The 17,150-nt window shown below is 56.9% G+C and overlaps 1 protein-coding gene across 1 annotated transcript; it reads left to right on the top strand.

The window, feature by feature from the left end:
• The first annotated feature begins 3,963 nt into the window (after positions 1-3,963).
• On the top strand, positions 3,964-17,150 carry WNT6 (Wnt family member 6). Its single transcript, XM_070380114.1, has 4 exons — positions 3,964-4,301; positions 13,912-14,132; positions 14,360-14,694; positions 16,301-17,150. Exons 1-4 carry the CDS (start codon positions 4,222-4,224, stop codon positions 16,760-16,762), a joined length of 1,098 nt encoding a protein of 365 aa, XP_070236215.1. The 5' UTR covers positions 3,964-4,221; the 3' UTR covers positions 16,763-17,150.

The following is a 17,150-nucleotide window of genomic DNA, read 5'->3' as shown; positions in this document are numbered from 1 at the left end:
CCACTGAGTTCTTTCTCCCTTTGACTGATGGAGTGATGCGAAGGCTGGAGCATGGATAGGGTTGAGAGATGTGGAAGATATAAAGCAGGTGGGTTCTATGGGGAACCAGGGCCTGGGGTGGGGGTTCCCTTGGACAAAGGCCCAGAGGCAATCTCAGGAGAAACTTGACCTAGATTGACTAAAGGGGAACCAGGCATTGAGTTCCCACTCTGGGCTGGAAAGGCACATTCTCATGACTTCAGGTGGGCTGGAAAAAGTTGGACTAGCATCTGGGATTCAGAAAGTAGAGGACAGCGGTTCTTCCTTTCTTCTGTCTTTTTCCTTCTCTCCATCTCTCTAGAGGGCTGGCCTTTCCTCTCTCTCTCTTCTCCTGGGACCCAGAGACCCAGGGCCCTGAGGAATTCTCAAGTCCCATCACCACCCTAAAGGAATGAGAGTCAGGTCTCATTGCTGGGGAAGGAGGAAGGGAGGATGGTGGGGAGGGACCGAGAGGGAGAGAGAGGTGACTGGGAGGGGAAGAGTCAGGCCCAAATTCCTGGGCTCCTGCAGTTTCAGTCGTTCTGAGAAACAAAGAAACAGAGAAAATGATTTAGAGACAGACACAAACAGAGACCGAATTATGGAGATGGGAAAGACGTGAAAAGATGCACAGAAAGACAGTGAGAGAGAGAGAGAATCCGACAGAGGGCTCCGCTTTCCCCTGCAGCGAATCTGATGTTATCTATCCCCAGCTGCCTCTCTCCCCCTCCACAGTCCCCACTTCTGCCCCTCCTTCCTCTCCAACCCCATAGCCAGACTACCCTGTTTCTCCTTCCCCGCCTCTCTTTTAGACGACCTAAGGTGGAGGGATGGGGGAAGAGGTGGAGGGGGCCTGGAGGACAGAGAGAAAGAGATCAGAGTGGCACTCCATCCATGCTACAGAGGTGGTGTGTGTGTGCACGTGTGTGTACATGTGTGTGTGCACGTGTGTGTGCGTGATCTCCAGGAAAGCCAGCATGTGTCTCAGTCTGAGCCAGCCCACCTATGTGGCCAGCCCTACCTGTGGATGAAAGTTACCCAGCATCATCTAGGAGAGGCGAGGTGTCCTGTGGTTTCTGCGGGGCTGTCTGGAAACCTATGCCCAGCTGTGGGTGTGTGTGAGTGCATATGTATGTGCGTGCATCTTGATCTGTCTTTGTGTGCCTCTGTTTCCATCTCCTAGTTTCCCAGCCCTTCTCCGTGGAGGGTCTTCCAAGGTGATAGTGATGGCTTGAAGCCTCAGGAACATCTGAACTCATCTCTGTGAAGGTTTGAGGGCTTCAGGAGTGAAGTTATGGCTCTCGCTCTGCCCAGATGCCAGCCAACTCCTAGATGGGGGTGCAGAGAAGCAGAAAGCAGTGGGCAGAGGCAAGGTTGCCCTTGGAACAGAGGCCTTGAGAACTGAGGCTTCAGGAGACCTGCCCATCACAGACTGCAGCCCACCCCTCCCTGCCCCAGTGCTTCCACAGGCACTAGTGGGCCAGCTGTTTCTGGAATGGGATTCTGGGGTGCTTGAGTTGGGGGAAGGATGAGGACTTGGGAAATCCAGGGGTGGCCAAATATTCTACAAGGTCTGGCCAGAGAGAGTACTGCAGGAGGGTGGGGTGTTCTGTGTGTGATTTTAGGAAAGGTGGGGGGTGGGGGCAGAAAGGCCGCCTGCGGGGGAGAAGGCTTCTTGGCAAACGCCCCAGTTTCCTGAGCTGATCCCTGCTCCCTGCCACTGCTCCCAATTCTGTTGTTTCAATAACATCATTTTTATCCACCCCACAGAGAGACCATGTCTTAGGAGGGGGAGGTGAAGGGCAGGGCTAGGGCATGAGGGGGTGGTAGTGAAGAGAGACTGGGGTCTGGAGGGAGCAGGGACCAGATTTGGGGCGCTCCCTCCTCAGGCAGAAGCAGGGCGGTCCCAGAGCCCTGGTCCCCTGATGACAAAGACAAATACATTAAAATTCTTGCCTCGGAGAAGAATGCAGGATCAGGAGAGCATTTCATAATCTGCAATAACAGTAGCAGGGTGGGGGTGGGAGGGCAGAGGGTTCGGAACCCAGGCAATAGTTCCCAGGGGATTGGTCATTGGCCACCTGCAGCCTCTAGGGACCCCCCCCAACCCCGGCCCCGCCCCCAGCCAGAGCCCTCCAGCCGCCTGTTCAGCACCATCTGGCCTGAGTGTGGGCCCAACCTTGGCTGCATTGTTCAGTGTGCAGGGTCCAGAGTTGGCACTGCCCTACAGAAACAGCAACTGGGTGCAAAATTAAAAGGTGCAGAGGCTGTGCCTGGCATCTGGTTGCTATTAAAGGCTAAAATGGGAGGGGCTGCACTTGGGCCACGCCCCCTACCTCTCTCAGCCCCTAGCCCCCGTCTCTAGAGCACTCCAGCACCCTCACCAGAACTCTCAGTGCCCAGGACAAGGGGTTAGACTGATTCAACTTGGACACCACGGCCCTAGGGTGGGGGTCCCAGCAAAGCCAGGGGCTTCCCTGTGTGCCTAGGCCAATGTTTCTCCATTTCTTTTCTCTTCTCCACTTGCTCATCCTTCCTTTCCCAGATCTGCCTCCTCCCCTGGGACCTGCATCTGTGGTCTTTTCTTACACCCCCAGCCCATCTTGATCCGCTTGTCCCTACACTCAGAATCTTGGCTTCTCTCTGCTCACCAGGGTGTTTCTCTCTCTTATCTCTCTTGGCAGTGGCCCTACTCCCCAAGTTCAGGTGCTCCCCACTCTCCTCCCCCCCACACACATACTCCAAAAGACCAGGAGCTTCCTCTAGACGCCTGAAGTTTCTGCCACATGGGCTTGAGGTCCTCCATCGTTATCTCCAGCCAGGAGCACCAGTACAACTTGATGGCTGTTCTGGATAGAGGTGGAAGGGAGACTGGCCCTTGCCATGGAATGTCCTGCACCACCTGTCCCTCTGCACCCCCGGGGCACACGGGGCGGGAGCGGGGAGCAGGGACTACAGCTCCCTGCCAGCCTGCTTGGCGTGATGAATGGAGCTGTCCTTTCTCCCCACGGGGGCCTTTGATCTCCCCTCGTGGGGAGGGGGCCAGGGGCATCAAAGACATTTTTGTGGCATTAGAGAATCAGATAAAATGCCATCTCACCTGCAGCTGCCCTCCCACCCGCTCCGGCCCGGCCAAGTTGGGGGAACAGCGATGAGGCAGGGACCCTCGGACTCACGAGGCCCGGCTGCAGTGAGTCCTGACCCTTCGCTCTGCAACCTCCACTCTGTCGCTCGCTTGCACGTGCGAGCGCTTGATCGCAGGCCATAAAGAGGTTCTTCTCTCTGGCTGTCTAATCTGCCCTCCCGCACCTCCTCCCCTGAGTGCCGGCCTGATGAGGCGGGGGCTGGGGAGCAGAGTGGAGGCCCATTGCTTCCTCCCGTGTTCAAGAAAAGGCTGAAAAGGGGGGCTTGCGGCTCAGAGGCGGGGTCCGGTCAGAGGTGACCCCCTCTGGAGTCTGCCCATCGGGCCATCGAGTTCTACACCCCTCCCCGGAGCACCCAGCGCCGGGGGCAGACTGCATCTCCCGGCCCCCGCTCCAGCATCCCACTCCGCACCGCCCCCCAACCCAAACTCCCTCATTCCTGGGAAGTTTTCTCTCTTTACAGTCAACAAACCTGTCAAACGTCTCCCTTCCAGCCCGTCCCCCATTCCTTCGCTCCTCTTCCTTCCCCCCGCTTACCCTTCTCCACCCTGCTTCCCCGCCCCTCCTTGCCCCCGACTCCGAGCGGCGGCGGGGGGCTCCCAGGCCTTGAGAGAGGCGAGGTGAGGGGGCGAGGCAGGCGGGTCCCCCAGCCACGAGCGTGTTCGGGCCCCGCCCTCCGCCGAGCTCCGCGCCCGCCGCCCCGGGGCGCTCGGCTCCCTCCCGAGAGTCCCGCCGCCTGACTGTCGCAACTGCCACCCCCACGGCCCCCCTGCCCCTCGCCCCCGCCCCAGCCCCGCTCCCCTCCCACCCCCGCCCCCGGCTCTGATTTCTTCTCCCGAGCGAGCTCGGCAGGAGACACAGGCTCTGGCTGCCCTGTCCGCTCTCCGCCTCCGCCGCGCCCTCCTCGCCCAGGATGGGCCCCCCCGCCGCCGCCGCCGCCGCCGGAGCCATCGCCTCCCGGCCGCCGCCGCGCTCGCCCTGAAGCCCGGGCCCCCGCGCGCAGCGGCTGGCCCCTCAGCCCCGCGCCCTGCCCGCACCCGCCGGCCCTAAAGCTGTCACGATGCAGCCGCCCGCGCCCTCCCGCCTGGGGCTGCTCCTGCTGCTGCTCCTGAGTCCGGCGCACGTCGGCGGACTGTGGTGGTGAGTGCTGCGTCTGGCTGCCCCCGCGGGGCCCCTGGAGCTCGGACGTGGGGACCTCGGGACCGAAGGTGGGGCTCCGGATCGCGCTCCCGCCGCCTCCCGGCTCTACCTGTGCGCGGAGCCCAGCCCCTCCGCAGCTGGAGACGCGAGGGGGAGGTGCGTGCCGCTCCTGCCGACCTCCTCTAGGGGCATTTCTGTACTGCCACTTAGACGTGCCCACACACCCCCTGCCCCCCTCCCTACATTCTACTGTATTTCCTCCTCCTGTGTCCCACCCCAACCGCAGGTTACGCGCTCAACCCAGGTCACCGAGGAATCAGCGGATGGGTAGGAAAGAGATACGGGGAGACGGGGGCAAGATCTGTAGTCTGAGATACAAATGAATAAAAGAGTGTGTTAAGACGGCTTTGGATTTAGGGGAGAGAGGCTGAATTTGGGGGAAAGAGAAGAACAAGGTGGGAAACCACTGGAAGGGAGAGTCAAGTAGCTGCCTCTTCTCGCCCCACTTTGCTCACAAACCCACCAGCTTCTCTCTGGGCTCCTTCAGAATGGGTGGTAGGGGCGGGAAAGGGAGCGTAAAGGGGGAAACTGAGTCAGAACCTTCGCTTTCTCTACTTTCTCCTCCCCGAGCAAAGAGGAGGAAAGGCAGGAAAAGGACCCAAGCTCCTGGCCCTTCCAGATGTAGAGGTCATGGATGAAAAAATGTGCTGCTGGGAATCGTGGAGGGTCCTGGTGGAAGGGAACAAGGCCTGGCCAGCCAAAGGTTGGGGTCGAGTTCCCAGACTGCCCTAGCTAGAGCAGACACATAGGCAGCTGAGGTTGCGGGAACTTGGAGTCTTGCGGGATGGATAGAGGCTGGGGAGGTGGGTGCCCGGCCGGGACCGCTCAGCGATCCGGATCCCGTAGACTTTTTTTTTTTCCCCTTCTCAGTCTTGGGAGCAGCGAGGACCCGCCCGGAATAGTTGTGTTTAGAGAGGAGGGACTTGGACGATACCGCTGGTGCATTAGCCAATCCTAACAAGTCAAAACCTTGTCTATTTGCATACCGCCATATCATTGGCTGGATTCTCTACCCTCCACTCCTCTCCAACCCGGGGATTTGGAAGAAGGGGTGGGGCAGGCAGTTCCCTCTTTTCTAGGAAGATAGCTGGATGCCCACACAGGGAGCTGCTGGCCACGATCCCACTTCCATGATGTAGGAGAGAAGTCCCTCAGGGTGTCAGTGAGGGGGCCAAGCCAGGGCGACCTAAGTCTCGGCCAGGCAACATGAGTCCTTGGATCCTGACTTAGAATAATGCAGTAGCAGCTTTGAAATAAAGAGAACTGCAATCTAATCTCCCCCCATTGTCAAGCCTATGACCTTGGGCAAGTCACTTCTCCCTGCTCCCTGACGTCTCAACTGTAAGATAGGGAGTCAGTCCTCCTACCTGGAAGGGTTGATAGGAGGATTGGGTGGGATGACCTACAACATAATCTGACGTTGGGGAGGTGCTCCTAAATGTAAGTCCTTTCCTCCACACCCCAGGTTCTGGCCAGAATCCCCAAGGGTGAAAGGGGGATCAATTTAAATTAAAATCTAGGGTTTCTAGCAAAATTTTGCAAAGGGATCTCTATCTCTTATTCCCCATACACACCTGTCCTAACTTTGCCCTTTCTCAAAGTATGGAGACAGAGGTTTCTCCCTGAGGGCTGTTGCCTTCCTTCCCCACTCCACTCCACCCCCTACTATTTGTCCCAATTTTATCATCCTTCCGCTTAAAAATACCACTTCCTCCATGACGCTGCCCCTCTGTCTTCCCTCCCTTGCCTTCTCTATGCTTTCACTGCAGTCCATGCATTGGACATTATACCAGTTAGGCATTTCACTGACTGCCCTCTCCTCTTGGGTCCTCTTTCCCTGCTCCTGGGAGGCGGAGCCTTTGTCTTTAGGGCCCTGGAGACTAAAGGTGCTGGGGAGAGCTGTATGGCGTTCTGCTGGGATTTATGTTCATGGTGGCTCCTTTGTTTGGGAGGGGCTGCTGGATGGGAGCCATGACAGAGGAAGAGAGACCTCATCCCTTGGAGACTGACCCTGAAGCTGGAAAGGAGGGAGTGGGGGAGGAGGGGAGGAGGGCAGGTGTGGAAGAACACAGAGGCCTTCATGGCCACAGCTGCAGGGCAAGCCGGGTGAAGAGTGAGGAGTTGGAGTGATAAGGTGTCTAGCAACTGGCTCACTCAGATACTTTGGAGAGGTTGTCCCCACCCCTGAGGCTTCACCTGAAGCAAGAGCTTCTTCAGGCAAGAAATGTCCAGGCTGCTCCCTGATGTCTAGAACTGGTTGGCTGGATCTTTTCTTCCTGCTTCTCAGAGAACACTGACCAGGCCAGAGCTCCAGCAGTGAACAGGAAAGCAGCTGGCCTCACAGCAGCTCATTGCAGTCCATGCTGCCATTCTAGCAGCAGCCAGGCTGGGAAGACATAGTTCCCCAGGAACTCTGAGTGACCGGACTGTCCTGGTTAGGAAAGGAGGGCTCTGGAGGGGCAGTGGCCCAGGCCTTAGGCTCACGGACCTGGCTCGAGGTCCACCAGAAGTTTCCCATTCCAATTTCTTCCCTCTTCCCCCCTTCTTTCCCACCGCCCCTCTTCTCCAACGCTTTCTAAACTCTGCCTCTGACCTCTGTCTGTCTCTCTCTCATCTGTAACCATATCTTTGTGAATCACAGAATCCCAGATTCCAGGACATTGGCCAGGCTCTCTTGAGGTCATCTTGTCCAGCTTACTGCCTCCAGGCTATCCAGCTTATGCTCTGGCCCTGACAGATTCTGTCCTGGTCATCAGCTCCCAGCCCTCCCATCCTGCTCTCTGCCCCTTCTCATCCTCCCCCAGGAAGTTCTTCTCAATATCTGGCCCATCTTTATTTATACCTTCAATCAGTGGATGTAGAAAATAGCTCACTCTCACAGAATAGCCAAATCAATCTCCCTTCTTCTTTCCTCTTTCCATTTGATATTTTCTGTGAAAGAAACTAACCCTCCTGTTGTCCCACTCGGAAAAGCACCACTTGGTCTCGCTCCCTTCCCCCATCTCATCTTCCCTATGAGAACAGGAGCCAGGCACTGGTCAGCTCTGGCCCCTCGGGGAGGCAGGGAAAGGACCCAGGCTTCTTCCTGACACCCAGGCTTTCCAGTTGTGACTCCCATCACCCCTTCCCATCCTCTCGTTCTCTGGGGCCCCTGACCCTTCATGGTCAGTCTTGTTGCTGGCTCCCACAAGCTTAAGATGGGGTGGATGGTGGGGGTAGGGTGGCCATCCAGGCCTCCCCTCCCAGCCCTCCCCACCCCTCGCCTTGGCAGCTTCCCCTGGAAGGAGACAATGGGGCTGTGAGCAGAAAAGGGCAGGGGCAAAAGGAGGCTGGCTTGGTCCAGGCCAGAGCATGCCCTGAGCCCACCAGAGTCCTGGCACCGTGACATTTCCCGGGGGGTGCAGTCCCCTCCTGCCCTGTTCTCATCGGAAGCCAGGAGTTGGGTGGGAGCGGGAATTGGCGGGGGAAGTCAGCGGGAGGCTTGATCATCAGGGCCCAGCCAGGGGGATTCCAGAATGTGTACTTTGATGAAGAAATGCAGCGGTGGAGGGGATGAGGCGGTGGGGGGTGGGGTGGGGTTGGGGGGTGCGGGCAGCCGGGCTGCAGTCAGGCTGGCGGTAGGGCACCCAGCCAGTCAGAGCAGGAGGTGCTCATGAACACAGAAGCCTGTCCCCTGGGAGTGGGGAGAGCGCCCTCTAGCCTGCACCCTCCTTCCTGCCAGGGGCAGGGTGGGGCGAGGCCCTGGGTGCTTTCCCCAGACAGCTTGAGGAGGAGCACAGGGAGGGAAAGGTCGCTGGGCAAGTACTTCACCCACTTTCCACCTGGTCTCTTTGGCTGTTTCCTCTAGCTTAGAGCCCTCTGCTTAATCCAGAAATTAGATCTAGAAAGGACCTTACAGATCATCTGGGCCAATCTTCTCACTCTCAGTGACAGAAGTCTAGCAAAGTTCAGGGACAGGAGGTGACTTGCCCAAGGCCACCCAGAATGCAAGTAGCTGAGGGCTGGGGACCAGGAGTCCACCTCCCTCTGAGTGCTGTGTCCTGGTGTGCAGTAGGGGTAGGGGTCAGGAAAGGGGTACAGGCCCCTGCACAGGCCCCTTCTGCTCCCCCCGTCTCACAGTGCTTCCCCACCTCGGTATGAGAGAGCAGATGGCACAGGACAGACTCTCTGCAGGATATCCAGTGGATGGTCGTTGTGTCCAGGCCTCTGACCAGCAGCAAGCCATCTTGTGTGGGGAAGTCATTCAGGGCAGGGAAAGCCCCTGCAAGGGGAGAAGTGTGAGGAGGTGGGAAGGGCAGCACCTGGGACTGGGCAGAAAGAACCCAGTTGGGCCGGGGGAGGGGGGCGGGTGTGGAGCCAGGGAATGGGGTGGCTGGTGGGCGGTGGGGAGGTAGGGGTTAATGGAGCTGGGGCATTACTGACTTTGATGTGGTGGTTGGGGTGGGGGTAGGGACTGGGGGAGGGGGAACAGTAATTACTGAGTTAGACAGAGCAGGACAGGACAGGCGGGCTGGGCACAGGCCCGGGCCCAGCCTCCTCGGCAGCCCAGCCGTCAGGCAACATTTTTCTACCCCTTCTCCACCACCCACCTCCCCCACCCCTGTGCAGCCCCCACCCACAGCCCCAGGGCTCAGGGCTCCCTCTGCTGGCTCTTGGGAGCCGAGGGTCAGACTAAGGAGTACCCAGAATGAGTGCGGGGAACTAGTGGGGATTTGGCTGTGAGACCCTTTAGAGGAGCAGGCATCAGAAAGGTCTGTGATCCTCTTGGCCTCAAGAATCCACCCAGGAGCGCCGGCTGGAGAAGGGAGGCGGGGGGTGGGGGGATCTTGGAGGGTGCTCCTGGTCCATGGATTAGACTGGCAGGGGAGGAGGAGATACTGAGATTCAGGCTAAGGAGAGTTGGAGCAAAGTATGTTCTCAGGAATTCACACATGCTGCCTGATTGCCGTGCACTGTGCAGGCCCAGGAGATGGTTAAGGGTGTGAATGGGAAGTCACCTATGGGAAGACACTTGTGGAAGCCCACTCTCTGGACAGGCTCTTTTCAGAAGTAGGCAGGTATTATTATTTATTTCCACTTTACAGTTGAGGACACTGAGGTTCAGAAGGTTAAGTTTCCTCATCCATTCAACAAAGGCTTGTAACAAAGGCCAACCTCCCCGGCTAGGGGCTTGCTAACATTGTGGAACCAGCAAAGGACAGAGCCTAGATCCAAACTCAAGTCCGATGGATTCTCAAGGCCCCGAGTTGTGTTCTGCTAATGACATTATACTTCTCCCTGAGATCTTTGGAATGAGTTTATATCTAATTGGAAAGAGAAGACGAGAAGATGTAACAAAACAATTATGCCACCGGCCAGGATGACAAACAACACTCCCGCCCCCATGAGTGACACCAGGAGTGAGGCAGGTGAGGGAGGTCAGTGAGGGCTGGGGCCCACCACTGGCTCCTTAGAGCAGGTGGGATCCGAGGCGAGTTTGGAGAGATGCTGTGTGAGATTTGGATGACTTAGAAGTGAGGAGGGGGGCGGGGTTGTCTCTGAGTCTGGAAACTTAGCGGTATGATCTGGGATGGATGCAGAGTCAGCCAACCCTGATCAGACTAATGACCATGTGGAGGACAGTATGCAAAAGCCCCTGAGGTATCAGAAGCCCTCGGGGTGGGAGGGCTGTTTCCTCCAGTCCCTTTGGTTTTTAAAATATTCGCCTAAATTTATTGCAATGGGGATTCCCCCATTGAGTGGCCGGGGTCAGTCCCCTATCTTGCTTGCCTGTACAATAAGGGTGAACTGGGTGGAAGTGGACTAGAAAATTTTCCACCCTCTGAAGCCAGGCATGGGAAGGTAAGTTAGGCCAGAAACCCAGGCCTCCAAGGCTTAGATTCACAGATGCTGCCAGTAGGAACTGGCTGCCCCCGGATGCCACCTCATTTGGCTACTTATTCTACCAACCGAGGTCCCTGGGAAGGAGATCTTGGCACAGGAGGCCAAGCCAGCTAGAATGGCCAAACCCAGGCTTGTTCCTTCTTGTCTATGTACTGATTTCTTTTAGGGCTAGCTTTGTTTTTTCTATGCCCAGGAGCGGCTATTTGTTTAGGATCTCAGATCCTACATATTATATATTTCCTACCACCATTGTGCTCCAACCGCCAGCCCCCGCCCAACACACAGATGCTTCCAGACAGGCACCTCTTCCCTAGGCTGATTTCAGGCCAGTGCGAACTCAGAGGCCCCCAAAGCAGAGTTCAGTCCCTAAGCAAGCAGAAGGGAAGGAAGGAGGGCAAAGGAAGAAGGGCGCTGAGGGAGTTATTTTGTGATTCGGTTAAAGATGGTGTTAAAGTTAGAGAGGCTATTCTAGTCTGTCTTGCCAACTCCTTATCTTCCTGACGCCCAGAGAGGGAACTGACTTGCTCAGCATAGCTCAGCTCACCCAGAGTGGACAGAGACCGGAGTACAAATGTGAGGCCTGGTGTTTTGCCCAACGCTTCCCTGCCAGTCCCCTTCTGGAGTTTCCTTTCCTGTGACTTGAAGATGGGAGTGAGGACAGGAGGGCAGGGAGCAAGCTGGTCCCTTGGGATTCTAGCTGCTACTATTGCCCATCCCTCCTCCTGACTGGCTTGTAAACAAGTCTAGTTCCCAGGCAGCCAGCCAGCCTGAGGAGCCAGACCCGGACCAGAAGCTGACTCCAGGGCAGCCCCTCAACCCTGTGCAGGGCCAGCCCCACCTCCTGGGGGGCTCTGCCTGTCGTGCTCCTCCTGATTCCTCTCCTATCTCAAGCTTCTGGGAAAAAGACAAGGTCAAGAGGTTCTTTCCCTTTCTCGCCTGCACACCCCACCCTCTCCTACTTCCCCAGAGCAGGAGGGGGGAGAGAAGCGGGATGGGACAGAGTAACCTTGGGAAGATAAGGCCAGTCAGCCTTGGGAAAGTAGGGAGTTAGCAAAGGGCAGGATTGGGGAGGGGAGACTGGGGAACTTGGCAGCTTGTGGGTGGAGTGGGGAAGACGGGTTTGCAGAGTCCCAGGCTCCCAGGTTGAGTTCTCAAGATGCAGGTGGCAGAAGAGGAGCTGGATGGCTGTGTGGAGGCCTGTTTCCCTGCCTCTAAATCCAGCTGGGGAGAAAATGTTTCTGGAAGCTAATTAGGAGTCATGAAGCCACATGTGGACAGGGTTCAAGTGAGGACCTTCTCCTTAGATGGCTCCTTCATTCACTCAAAAACATGTATTAGATGATATTCATTTGAGAAGCATAGTAATCATTCACAATATGCAAATTTTCATAATAAACATTGGAGGGGAAATACAAATTAAGCAGCTAAAAATCTGCCATGGAGAATGAAAATAACAGTCCTAACTCTCAAGGTGCTCCATAGTCTTGTTTACCAACCTTGTACAACCATACTGGAAGTTGCCCCCAATTATTTTTGTAATGAAATGGGATAAGTAGAAGGGGGATGAAGAGACTGATAGAAATAAAGATAGATAGATAAAGACTGATCAACTTGTACAGCCAGGGGTTTTCCTACCCTTGGCCCACTTGCCCCTGCCCCATCTATTACTTCTCTAGAGATGCGAAAGGGTTGGGGCTGGACCTTCCCAGGTACAGTGGGAATGCAGTGATGGCAAGTCCTAAGCATGGAGGCAGGCAGGTTTGGATTATGAGTCTCTCCACTGAGGAGAGAACTTTGGTTCCTGGACTACTGGGGTAGGGGTGATGACACTGACCGGACAGGGTGGTGATGGGGGTGGGGTGGAGTGTGGTAGGACACTTTACAGGATTGAGGACTGAGCTCAAGGATTGAGCTTACACATCTTCCTGCAATCATGTCTCCAAGCATCTCACTCCTTAGTGAGAGAAGTTCTACCTTAAGACCTAAATTCCTCCTGCTGCTATTTAAGCCCATTATATCTCATTGTTGTGGGCCCAGAACATGCCTGGGCAGCCCGTACTTGCGGAGCAAATGGGGACAGTGGGGTGGATGTGCACTAAAGCTAAGCTGAAAAGTAGGCCACTTTGACCTTTGGTACATATCTACCAACATTTTCCTCCACGTTTTCTTTCTCATGGTGTTGCTTCTCCCCGCCCAAAATCTTATTCCACCCCCTGCTAAAGGCTTTTGAGTGGTTTCAAATTACCCTCAGCCTAAATACTCTACCTAGTTATTCCTACCAGACAGAGATCTCAGCTAAGTGCTCAAATAAGAGCATTCCAATTAAAATAGTCCCCTCCAGGTGTGAATACCCAGCCGAGTGAACCTTCAGGGGTATGATGTACAGCAACTAAAAGGAAGTGCTAGCCTCGGATGAAGCAAAGGCTGAGAATGGAGGGATTTCTGAAAGTGTGTGAAACTCCCGGTAAGGTCTTTACCCACCAAGCCCAGGAGTATCCCCTCCCCAGTCAGTTATGTTATCTGCCCTGAGACCCCCCCGCCCCGTGCACGGGTCTTGGCTTGCTGCCATCTTGCTCTGGAAAGGTCACAGACCCTGGAGCAGGAGAAGGGGTCAGTGTCATCTACTTTACAACATGGCTTCAGAGACTCAGTCCCCAGTGCCTTCCTCTTGCTCAGGGAAACAGGGAGATATCGGGGTTGGGGTTGGGGGTGAGGGGTGGAATCTGACAGAAGGAGAAATCTGGGCTAGAGAGGAAGGGGGTGTGACTTTCCTCAAAGGCGCCCTTCCCTGACCGCTCTAACATACCGTGGCTTGCTGTATTGCTGGGATTGCCCTACCTTTCTTGCATCAGGGCTAATCAGCTAACACAAGACCAGCTTGTGGTCCACTAAGACCAGATCCTTTTCTGACACTGTCTACTCTTCTTTATATTTCTTTATAATATGTACCTTCTTTTCTTTGACAGCTTACTTTTTTTTCCTAATTGAGTTTATTTGTTATTTTTATTTTTGGCTGTGCTGGGTCTTCATTACTGTGTGCGGGCTTTCTCTAGTTGCAGAGAGTGGGGGCTATTCTCTAGTTGCAGAGTGCCCAGCTTCTCATCGCAGTGGCTTCTCTTGTTGCAGAGCAGAGGTTCTAGGGTGTGAGAGCTTCAGTAGTTGCAGCACATGGGCTCAGTAATTGTTGCACACTGGCTTAGGTGCTCAGAGGCATGTGGGATCTTCCAGGACCAGAGATCGAACTAGTGTCCTCTTGCTTGATCTTCCTTCCGTTAAGGTCCTCTTCCTTTCCCTTTTGGGTTAGGCCTGGTGAATTTTAACCTTGGTCTACCTGGTGCCAGATGCCTTCACCTTGAGTCAAAATCCTGTAAGGATTTATTAATGAAGGTGTACACAGAAGGATAATACTAACTCTTTGATCTATAGCAACTTCAGTCTAGAATCTAGCTCAGAGGGGACACACACACACACACACACACACACACACACACACGCACGCACGGAATAGTAAGAGAACCAGGTGGGACAATCTCTGTCTCAGTTGGGGGTGCTGGTGGGGCAAGAGGCATGTCACAGCTCCCGGCTGTGGGCTGGGCGGGGCTGGTCTCCTGCCCCTCCCCCAAGCTCTTCGAGTTACAACCATGGTCTGCTGTTCTTTACTTCCCAGGGCCGTGGGCAGCCCTTTGGTCATGGACCCTACCAGCATCTGCAGGAAGGCCCGGCGGCTCGCAGGGCGGCAGGCTGAGTTGTGCCAGGCCGAGCCAGAAGTGGTGGCCGAGCTAGCGCGGGGCGCCCGGCTGGGGGTTCGGGAATGCCAGTTCCAGTTCCGCTTCCGACGCTGGAACTGCTCCAGCCATAGCAAGGCCTTCGGGCGCATCCTGCAACAGGGTCAGTGTGGGGAGGACCCCAGGAGGGGGCTGTTGTCTCGCCGTTGGAGAGTCAGAGGAGAGGGTGGGGGTGGGGGGAGGCCCACGGAGCCCCACTTCCTCCACGGGTCAAAGGACACGGCCCCGATCACGTCTCCCAGCCCTACGCCACTCTGCCTCGCGCCCACCGCAGCGCCCCAGAACCCAGCCCAGGTCTTGCTGTCTGACCGCCCCTCTCCGCTTCCGCAGACATCCGGGAGACGGCCTTCGTGTTCGCTATAACGGCGGCAGGCGCCAGCCATGCGGTCACTCAGGCCTGCTCCATGGGCGAGCTGCTGCAGTGCGGCTGCCAGGCGCCCCGAGGCCGGGCCCCACCCCGACCCCCCGGCCTGCCAGGCACCCCTGGGCCCCCCGGCCCCGCGGGATCCCCCGACGGCAGCGCTGCCTGGGAGTGGGGAGGCTGCGGCGACGACGTGGACTTCGGGGACGAGAAGTCGAGGCTCTTCATGGACGCGCAGCACAAACGGGGACGTGGAGACATCCGTATGTTGGTGCAACTTCATAACAACGAGGCGGGCCGGCTGGTGAGTGGGGACAGGCACGTATAAGGGTGCGCGCGCGCGCGCGCGCGCGTGTGTGTGTGTAAATGTGGGAGTGTGGGTGAGTTTGAAAGGATGTGGAGACTGTGGTATATGAGGAGGAGTGAGTTTGTGGAAGGGGTGAGTGGGGTACACGGTATAGGAGTTTGTTAATGTGTGGGAGGCCACTGGGGAAGATTGGCTGGGGGTGTGGTTGGGCCAGTGGGAGGCAAGGTGGCTGACCTAGAAGAGGGAGTCACTTGGGGGGCCTGGGAGGGGTAGGGGCTGATGCCCTAGTGGGCAGGGTAGGGAGGGGACACTCAGGGAAGAGGACCCAGGACCTTTAGGGACCTCAGGTAGGGAGGACATACTTCTGAAACAGGACAAGTAGGGCAAAGCTTGGGTGGCTAGGGGCTGCCAGGGCAGGGCCTGAGGAGGGAGACCAAGGCCAAGGATGAGAGAAAGGACAGAAGCCCAGTAAAGGCATGGGATCTGGAGGTTGGGGAGCTGGGAGAAGTGAGGGAGGCTCCAGGGACAATGGTCTTGGAAAGGAGTGAAGGACGAGGAGTGGATCCTGATGGTAGGAGGGGTCAGGCAGAGGCCAGGAAAGCTGTGACAGTCTAGGCACTTGTCAACTGGCTGCCTGGCAATCCCAGACCAGTCCCTGCCCAGAGCCCTGGCAGCCTCTCCCCTTCCCTCTATGATGAGGAGGGCCTCAGGAGCTCCTGTTTAGGGACAAGAAGCAGTATGAGTCAGATGTTCCTGGGGCGGGGTGGAGGGGAAAGAGAAGAGGCCTAGGAGGGGGCCCATAGACTTCAAGACTGTAGATAAGGTTGGCCCCTGGACTCTGAGCTTCCGGAAATGATCTTCCTGGGGCATCTGACCCCATAAATCTCTAGCAGGGTTGTGAGTTTTCCATTCCAGCTTCAGACATAAATGGTAAATAAAGGGCAGGACTCCTGGGTTTCAGTTCGCAGTAGGGCATTCATAGGGGCCCTCCTGCACCCTATGCCTCAGTTCTAGCATGTGCCAGGGAACCCCCATATCCTATGTCTTGTAGGGTTATGGCCTGAGGCATTGGGCATGGGTGGGAGGAAGAGGGGACTTGGAGAGGAATGTCCAGACAGGCCCACATACCTGTCGGAAAGGATTGGGGAGGGGTGGCGGAGACAGAGCCCAGGCAGCCTGCTCTGCCTGGGGCCCTGAGAGCAGGAATGAGAAGGCTGGCTGGCAAGAGGAATCCGTGCGACAGCTGCCACCTTTACCCTCTCCCTCCAGGGAGAATCTCACCCTTGCTGTCCATTCCGCTTTCTCCCCCATTCCTTGGCTTTGGATCCTGGAATCTTTACACTGCATACTGTCCCCCACTCCCCACTGCTCCCACTTCTCTATCATTCCTCCTCCTTTCCCGGGTGTCGGGCCGTGATTTCCTCCTTCCCACTTTGCGCGCTCTCGCTTTTTTATTTGGCTTTTTTTTTTTTTTTTTTGGTCTGCTCTTTGCTGTCTTCCATTCACCACCCTCCTCTATCTTATTTTCTGTCGGTCCTCTGGGCCTTTCTGCGCCCCACCTCCCGGATCTGTTCCCATCCGCCTGCTCTTATGCTCCCCGCAGGCAGTGCGGAGCCACACGCGGACCGAATGCAAGTGCCACGGGCTGTCCGGCTCGTGCGCGCTGCGCACCTGCTGGCAGAAGCTGCCCCCGTTCCGCGAGGTGGGCGCGCGGTTGCTCGAGCGCTTCCACGGCGCCTCGCGTGTCATGGGCACCAACGATGGCAAGGCTCTGCTGCCCGCCGTCCGCACGCTCAAGCCGCCGGGCCGCGCTGACCTGCTCTATGCCGCCGACTCGCCCGACTTCTGCGCCCCCAACCGGCGCACAGGTTCGCCGGGCACCCGCGGCCGCGCCTGCAACAGCAGCGCCCCGGACCTCAGCGGCTGCGACCTGCTGTGCTGCGGCCGCGGGCACCGCCAGGAGAGCGTGCTTCTCGAGGAGAACTGCCTGTGCCGCTTTCACTGGTGCTGCGTGGTGCAGTGCCACCGCTGCCGCGTGCGCAAGGAGCTCAGCCTTTGCCTTTGACCCGCCGTGGCACCCGAAACTGCGCGCGGAGCCGCCTCTCGGTACCTGCGGGACCTCTGGGCGCCAGCAGAGGGCGCTGCCTCGGCCCGGCTTCCCCCTGAGAAAGTCCATCTTCCAGGCCTCTGGAAACTGCGAGGCGGTGGGACTTGAGACTTATGCCGGTTCATCAAGGCCCAGGGCACTGAGGGAGCCACCCGACAGGGGCTCCCGGGGACTTCATGAGGAGACCATATAGAGCCTCTCTCCTCGGCCCCCAGACGGAAACCAAAGAGCCAGTTTCTAGGCCTCTGGATGTGGGGCTCCTCAGAACTACTGGCCATGGGGTGGGTGGCTGAGTTTTGTATCAATAAAGATATTTAAACCAATAGGATATATCAATAAAGATATT

This window comes from Bos mutus, chromosome 2, assembly GCF_027580195.1.
Source record: "Bos mutus isolate GX-2022 chromosome 2, NWIPB_WYAK_1.1, whole genome shotgun sequence".
In the NCBI taxonomy this organism is placed as follows: Eukaryota; Metazoa; Chordata; class Mammalia; order Artiodactyla; family Bovidae; genus Bos; species Bos mutus.
Note: the sequence above shows the minus strand (reverse complement) of the source record. Positions and strands in the feature narration are given on the sequence as shown.